At 40.7% G+C, this 7,987-nt stretch overlaps 1 protein-coding gene across 3 annotated transcripts; it reads left to right on the forward strand.

Moving 5' to 3' along the window:
• Positions 1-22: 22 nt before the first annotated feature.
• On the forward strand, positions 23-7,986 carry zdhhc16b (zDHHC palmitoyltransferase 16b; the record flags this gene model as incomplete). 3 transcript variants are annotated; one of them, XM_079261415.1, is made up of 9 exons in its annotated part: positions 23-123; positions 2,380-2,690; positions 2,788-2,982; positions 3,763-3,851; positions 3,959-4,193; positions 5,852-5,937; positions 6,014-6,137; positions 6,238-6,308; positions 6,720-7,986. In XM_079261415.1, the coding sequence occupies 8 exons, from the start codon at positions 2,421-2,423 to the stop codon at positions 6,820-6,822; spliced, it is 1,173 nt and encodes a 390-aa protein (XP_079117541.1). In that variant the 3' UTR covers positions 6,823-7,986. The 3 variants fall into 3 exon arrangements, with proteins under 3 accessions (XP_079117541.1, XP_079117542.1, XP_079117540.1); XM_079261416.1 differs by having other exon boundaries at positions 49-123; positions 2,384-2,690; XM_079261414.1 differs by lacking the exon at positions 23-123 and having other exon boundaries at positions 2,271-2,690; positions 3,959-3,987; positions 4,060-4,193.
• Between the last annotated feature and the right edge of the window lies 1 nt (position 7,987).

Below are 7,987 nucleotides of genomic sequence, written 5' to 3' on the forward strand. Positions count from 1 at the left end.
TTTTAAAATTCTTCTCTTTGCACAGCCGGTGTGCAGTAGTGAATACAAGGCTTAAAGCTAAGTTTATTTTGACCATGACCTGACCCTAGTGCTTTACCTTCTCCTCCCTGTACTCTTGACCAGGTAAAGTCGACCAATGAAGAGTTAAATTTGTGATTGTGTTATATTATAATATTTCTTATTATAAAAAAAAAAAATTACAACAACAAATAACGGCGGAATTTTAACAGAGCTAGTAGTTAGCTAGCTAGGGTTAAAGCACGACACTGCAGCTAATAAGGATATTTTAATTCTGGTTGTCAAAATTACATTATACATATATGACAGCTTACAGCGGTGTCAGACTGAAATATTAAACAACATACATATTTGACATTACTTGGTGTCATTTGTCTTTCGTCTGTGATATCTTTACAGTTGTTATTAATAATGTTGAGTATGTTATATATGTGCAGTGTTATAGCTTGTTTATTACAGGTCATAACATGGTGTGGAAAGGCCTGGAAAGAAAAGCACATGACAAAACTAACTGGTGGCCTGGTGTGTACAATGTTTGCAACTGGAAACCGAGTTTAATAACAGTTATTTGATAAGAATTTGGCATGAAAATATGCCCTTCTAAATAGTTATGAAATATGTAAATACAATTTACATAGAACCACAATGTCTTTGTCTGCTAGGTGCACAACATGGACATTTATACTATGCCTTTAATTGATTTGTATACCTATATCATCAGTATTAAAGGTTAGAATTATTAAAACCTATGAAACACCTCAAAGAAATGCTGATAAAGCAGTGTTTTTCAACCTTATTAGAGCCAGGGCACACTTTTTTTTTCACTGAAAAATCACAAGGCACACCACAAACCTAAATGTTTTTTTCTTTTTAAAAGTCCAAATTATTAATATTAAGTCCATTTTCATCAAAGCCTCTTGAATAGAAACCAGATAAACACAAGAAGAAGGAATTTTATTATCTTTCACTAGGACCTGTTTGGATGAACACAGAGCTGCTTTTGAGACCAGTCAGGTGAAATTGGGTAATTTCTCAGGGCCCACCTGATAACCTCTCACGGCACACAAGTGTGCCTCGGCACAGTGGTTGAAAAACACTGTGATAGAGATAAGGCTCCCCATTCTCAGATGTGGTGGTTTTAAATATGACCGTAAGAATATAAATGATGATATCTTATACCTCTTTTTGGCACATTAACATTAAGCATTTTCAAGATCTCAGACCATGTGTTATCATCAACACATGGTAATAACTATTTTGGACAAAATACATCTTTAAATGGATGCAGAATAAACTCACTTTTTTTTTTTTGCCTGCATGGTGGTGTAGTGGTTTGCCCTGTGGCCTCCCAACAAGAGGGTTGCTGGTTTGAGCCTCGGCTGGGGGGAGGCGGCTTTCTTTCTGGCTTCCTCCCAGTAACCAGTAGATTAACTGGTTACTCTAAATGGTCATAGGTGTGAGTGTGAATGGTTGTTTGTCTCTCTGTGTGGTCCTGAGATGGACTGGCGACCTGTCTAGGGTGTACCCTGCTTCTTGACCAATGATAACTGGGATAGACTCCAGCTTCCCTGTGACTCTTAATTTGACTAAGCAGTTTGGAAAAAGGTCAAATGAAATAATTTTCCATCAAGGTCGGGTTTTCTGTCTTGTTTCAATGACAAACATCCAATGCAGTGTGACAACAACAAAATCCTGACTGAATGTAAGCCTTGTTTACCTTTCTCCGTCGTAGTTACAGCTAATAGTGAAGAAAGGCAGTCAGTCCTGGACTAACATGCGCTCTGCTAACATCTCTCATTATTAATGCAATCCTTTTTGGAAAACATTACCAAGTCTTATCGCTGTAACCAATCCTCAGTTTCCTGAATGATGCCCCAAGGATCAGGTAGCCAATTTATTTCCTCCTTAAGATATTCATCCCTTTGCATTTCCCTCTTACAGGGTTACCACTCTGCATCTCCCCCTTTAATTTCTTGGCACTTTTTGGCCTGCAGGTCTGGATTTGCTGTGAATTATTAAGAGGAGAGGTAGTTTTGTGGGGGCCGATGGGTATAACTAATTACCTGATAGCCCCTGTCGTCATGCGCTGTGAGGAACAGATGTCTTAGACGGAGATGCTGTCATGATGTCTAGGAAAGGAAAAGCTTTCTAGGAGTTAGACTCCCACATGTTGCCTCTTCTTTAGAATCGAAGCTCCACAGTCGCCTTCTCAGTGCACAGACTTCTTCTGCTTCTTCTGAAGGGACATGGCAATGGACAACTCAGCCTCCATCCGGCTCCATTACGAGGAGCTGCTGTTTTACGCAGCATGTGTCAGTAACTGCTGGTCTTTGTGTCTGTGTATTTGTGTGTGTCTGGAAGGCAGAGTGTTTAGGAGGGGAGGCGGCGTTGGTGGTGGTGGCATGCGTATGGGCAGCAGCTGGAGGTGGCAGCTCTCCCGAGCTATGCGACTTGCGCTGCGCTGGTGCCGGCTGTGCCGCCTGCAGAGATCAGGCCGTGGCGGGGGGAGCAAACTGTGGACCAGCACCAGGTGGTCGGAGCTGTGGGAGTACAGCAAACTGCTGCTACACTCGTTATATTACAACAGCCTCACAAACTCCGACACTCTGCTGGACTGTGCGTTTGAACCCGTCTACTGGATTGTGGACAATGTGACCCGCTGGTTTGGAGTGGTGAGCTTCTTCTCTCCCACATTTCTTCATTGGTGGTAAACTTTTTCTTATTTTTAACCCACTGTTTTGTTTTGTTATTTTTTCCCAAATCTGCCAGGTGTTTGTCACCCTAGTCATCCTGCTCACATCCTCGGTTTTAGTCATCGTCTACCTGTTTGTCCTGCCCACAATCCTTAGCACTTACCCCGTGCACTGGATCACCTGGCACCTCTGCTGCGGACACTGGATTCTCGTCATGGTGGTCTTCCATTACTACAAGGCTGTAACCACCTCCCCAGGACACCCACCCAAGGTACCAAACTGCTGGCAAAGTCATGATTAGGATTAACTGGATTTTGATGCCAACAATTTCCACCTTCTCCAATTCCAAGTGTGACAAAAAAGATCAAATCTAAAGAGCATTGACAGGAAAGTAAGGATGAAAAATTGAGCAAACATTTTTTTTATGATTTCTACACACACACTCACGCCCATACATGTCCTCTCATCAAAAGTATTTCTTTCATTTAATTTGATTTGATTTTTTTATTTGATTATAACAAACAAACAAACAAATGTGTAATTAAATTATTATTGAATTTAAACATTTTTATTTTAATTCTCATTTTATTTAATTCAGTTTATTTTTTATTTTATTTTTTCATTGTATGTAATTTAGATTTTTGTATTGTTTTTTATTTTGTTTGACTTTATTTATGTAAATAGAAATGAAAGAAAATATGAAAATTTGAGAAATTGTAAAAAAAACATTAACATTTAAATTTGGATTAAAATTAGATTAAAAATACAATAAAATTTATTGCATGTACCAAAGACTAAATATATGTATAAATGTGTGTATATAATGTAATTTATAGATAAATAAATATATAAATATAACAAGTTACAGTAATCAGTCCTAATAGCATAAAAGTTGGATCATTTGATGATTTTTGTGATTTTAATATACAGTGTAAATGTAAAAATCCTATTTTCTTTAAGTCACTTTTACTAGGAAAAAAAACCCTTGAACTTGATTAATATTTCATTTGATGAAAATGATGCAAACTCTCTTGGTGTCGTTTTCCTTCAGGACAAACTTAATATCCCCTCAGTCTCCATGTGTAAGAAATGCATCACTCCGAAACCACCGAGGACCCACCACTGCAGCATCTGCAACACGTAAGCTCCTCCAGTAATGCCACAATAACTCCACTGTAGCCTGCTGGCTGAATGAGTGTAACATCATTTAGATCCATCACAGAAAAGCTGCTTCTTTTATGCTATAGGTGCGTTCTGAAGATGGATCACCACTGTCGTATCCTTTCAACCTGCAGCAGGTATTTTCTGATGCTCCTCTTGTTGTTGGTGCTTAACTGGGCATTTCCAGCCTGGCTGAACAACTGTGTGGGCCACCTAAACCATCGCTACTTCTTCTCTTTCTGCCTGTACATGACACTGGGCTGCATCTACTGCAGCATCAGCAGCAGGAACCTGTTTGTGGATGCTTACAACGCTGTGGAGGTGAGACCACCACCACCTCACACATCTATGCGCCTTTTCAGACACAATGTTAGTTGACTCATAAGTACCACAATGCTGAGTGTAGCTGCACTCATCGGCCACTTTATTAGGGTACACCTTGCTTGTACTAGGTAGAACCATAGACTGTATATGAAAGATGGACGGAGCCTTTGTCAGTTAAAAGTGAAGCCTATGAGGAAGTGCATAAAACTACAGTTCCCCCTGCATCCACTAGGGGCTGGCTCCAAAACAAAGCAAATCTCCATAGACTCCCACGTTAAAAAGACCAACTACACAGCAGAAATAAACATGTTTACAGCCTGGTTCAAAAATCCATTTTTGCTTTAATAGGTCAGGTTTACCTTCATCACAACTGTAGGGGGGGGAGTGAATTTTTAAAAAAAAATTTTTATAGCTCCTTTGTTCAAAAGTAATTTAATCTTGAAATTCAGCACATTTAGGGGCGTGTCTTTTTGATTGACAGGTACCCGATCTCCCGTTTCAAGTAATAAGAACGTAGAACAACCGCAGTTTTTAGCCAGTTAACAACGTGATTTAGCTTTAGCCCGCTTACCTCCGTTAGCTGCTTAGCTCCTGTTATCTCTGGGTTAGCTCGATTAGCTCTTAGCTACAGAAAGCTCGGAGTTCGCTCGATGTCAATCATCCACCATGACGCTCACCCCACCCCAGCTCCACCTCTTTGCTACGTCCATCTCTATATATAGTCTATGGGTAGAACCCAGTTGTTTTTGCCTTCAGATCTGCCTTAATTCTCCATAGCATTAATTTAACAAGGTCCTGGACATATTCCTGAGATATTGCTACATATTGACATGAGGCTTCACACAGTTGCTGCACATCCATGATGAGAATCTCCCATTCCACCACATCCCAAAGCTGCTCTGCTGGACTGGGATCTGGTGACAGTGGAGGACAGTGAACTCCTCATGTTGAAGAAAGCAGTTGGAGATGATTTGAGCTTTGTGACATTGTGCTTAGTACTGCTGAAGGATCCATCAGAAGACGCTACACTGTGCTCAGAAAGGGATGCACATGGTCAGCAGCCTCATTTAAACACCAGCGGCTTGTTGAGGTAATGTGACCTCTCCATCATCTCCAGTCAGTCAAGCCATTCTCCCCTGACACCAACAAGCCATCTTCTTCCAGACAACAGCTGCTCGCTGGATATTCTCCCTTTTTCAGGCCATTCTGTGTAAACCTTCAGATCAGCAGCTATGTCACATTGAAAGTCAGGAAAACCCCTTTTTTCCTCATTCTGATGCTCGTTTTGAGGTCTAGTGAGACTTTTTGCACTGAGTTGCTGCCATGCGATTGGCTGTTTTGCTGTTTTTGCTAACAAGCAGTTGAACTGGTGCACCTAATAAAGTGGCTGATGAGTGCATGGTGATATACTGAACTGCAGCACTTGTCAGATAGCTGTGAGGAGGCAGAATTTGAGCTCAGTTGGCAAATGAACAGAGAAATTTGAGACTTGGAAACCGATCCTCTGCCCTCATATCAGCCTCTGAATAAAGATCTTTAACATGCACCATCTGGTAAGTAAACAACTTGGAGGTCAGATGTACTTTGGCCTGACGTTTGGAAGATTTATAGTTTAGTTTAACAACATGACAGACCCCATTTCTTGTCGGTTTCAGACATACTATCAGACTCCTCCTCCAGACCACACCTTCAGAGAAAGCACTGCTCATAAGTGCATCATCTTCCTCTGGGTTCTGACCAGGTGAGCTTCACTCATTAAGTTAGATAAGGTCACACACACACAGATCGGGTCGTCATGTCCTCATCCCCGCCTGCAGTTCAGTGGCCGTAGCTCTGGGAGGACTTACGCTGTGGCACGCTACGCTCATCAGCAGAGGAGAGACCAGCGTGGAGCGCCACATTAACCGCAAAGAGGCCAGCAGACTAAAGGAGAAGGGCAAGGTACACACACACACAAAATCTGAACGTGTGTGTGTGTGTGTGTGAGGAGAGAAGAGGTGATGCAACAACAGCTGTTTGTGTTTACTTGCCTCCAATGCAGGTGTTCAGAAATCCATACCACCATGGCAGATTACACAACTGGAAGTTGTTGTTTGGTGTAGAAACCAGGAGGTGAGTTCAGCGACTGCTTCACATCTTGACATGCTTTAGTTTTTCCTCTGAATTATTTAATAGAGAATAAAATCTATGGAGCTCCATAGATTTTCCCTTTAAGAGCACGTTCCCCACCAGGGCCAATACCTCATATAGCTGTGAAAAGTAAAGTGGATCTGCATCCAAACTAAATCTGGTCTCTTTTTACCCGCGCTCCACAGGTTTTCTGAAACTCAACATGTTACTGTTTAGTAAACTTTTGGTGGAAGAAAGAGATGATTTAACTCAATGTGTTGAGCTTCAGCAAAGTTTCTTCAGTCTATAAATCAACTTGAATCTTTATATAGAGTTTGATTATTATTTTAGAATTAATGTGTAAAATCATAACAAGATACTACTGGTTTCATTTAGTCTACTTCTGTTCTTCAGTCAGTGGCTCACACGGGTCCTCATACCATCCACCCATCTGCCCATTGGAGACGGCATCATGTGGGACTGCACCTTCAGCAGGACGGACCCCATGGCCATCTGACTTTTAGACCTTCATTTTTCCTTTTACTGGGGGGGGAAAAAAAACACATTTCCATGACAGGCAGCAGTGACGTCTGTAATTTCTGAACTGCAGTCATTTGACAAAACACAGAACCGTGATGTTATTTGCACTAAGTTTTAACCAAATGGAAGCTCATCAGTCATCAGACCTTGGATCAGATATCTCCCACCTCCTGTACATGCAGTCTAATCTGCTGTTTAATGAATGGTTGCTGCTGGTCAGCATCCAGGTTTTTCTCCCAATCAGTGCTGAAGACAAGTAGTTAGGCATCTTTTGCCTTGTTGCTAAGATTAAAAAAATAGAAAACATGCAGTGATTGCACATTGAAGGTGCTAAATGTTATAGCACATTGTGTAAAAAACACTTAAAGCTGCAGCTGCCATCTTATTCTATTCATATTAAAGCTGACAAACGTGGGTACAGTTCATTTCCACATCTTCTCCATCCAGAAATGTTAAATAGTTGTACTTAGCTTCGTATCTGCTGTATGACGATGTAGAGGAGTCCAGGTGGAAGGAGACGTCCTCTCAGAGCAGGTGTCTTTTTGTTTACAGTGATGGAGAGTGTATAATTCATTGATGCCAGTGCAGAGTGTTGAACTGTTAGAGAACAGTCCATGAACTTAAGTCCATTAAAACTGTTTTTGAATTTTGCTGACAGTGGAGCCAAGTGTTGAACATGTTCAAGAGGAAAATCATGGAGTTTTTTTTTTCAGGTTTCCTGTGATTATTTAAATGTTGTTTACAGCTGCATGCTGTATTGTGGTGTTAGGTGTGTGAGCTGATGAGATTGAGCACCGCTGATCTGATATGTTGTTTTCTGGTGCCAAAAAGAGTTTAAAAAAAAAAAAAAAGAAAGAAAGAAAAAGATTTTAGACCTAAGTGACATGAATCTTTTACATTTGAAGTAAAAAGAACAGAAACCAGCGAATGATTTTCCATTTAACTGTTGTTCAGCTCAGAGGGAAACAAGTTGTGACTTGTGTGGAGGATCAGTCATCTACCTGGTTTGATGAGTGAACAATTTACTGTGAAAATATTCCAAACTTAATCCCCTTCAAAAATACCACATATCAGTAACATCATACTGGAAAAACTGAATTAATAGTTGCCATAGAAACCTGACACACAGCTATTATGTAATC

Source organism: Telmatherina bonti, assembly GCF_933228915.1.
Source record: "Telmatherina bonti genome assembly, chromosome: 21".
Taxonomy (NCBI): Eukaryota; Metazoa; Chordata; class Actinopteri; order Atheriniformes; family Telmatherinidae; genus Telmatherina; species Telmatherina bonti.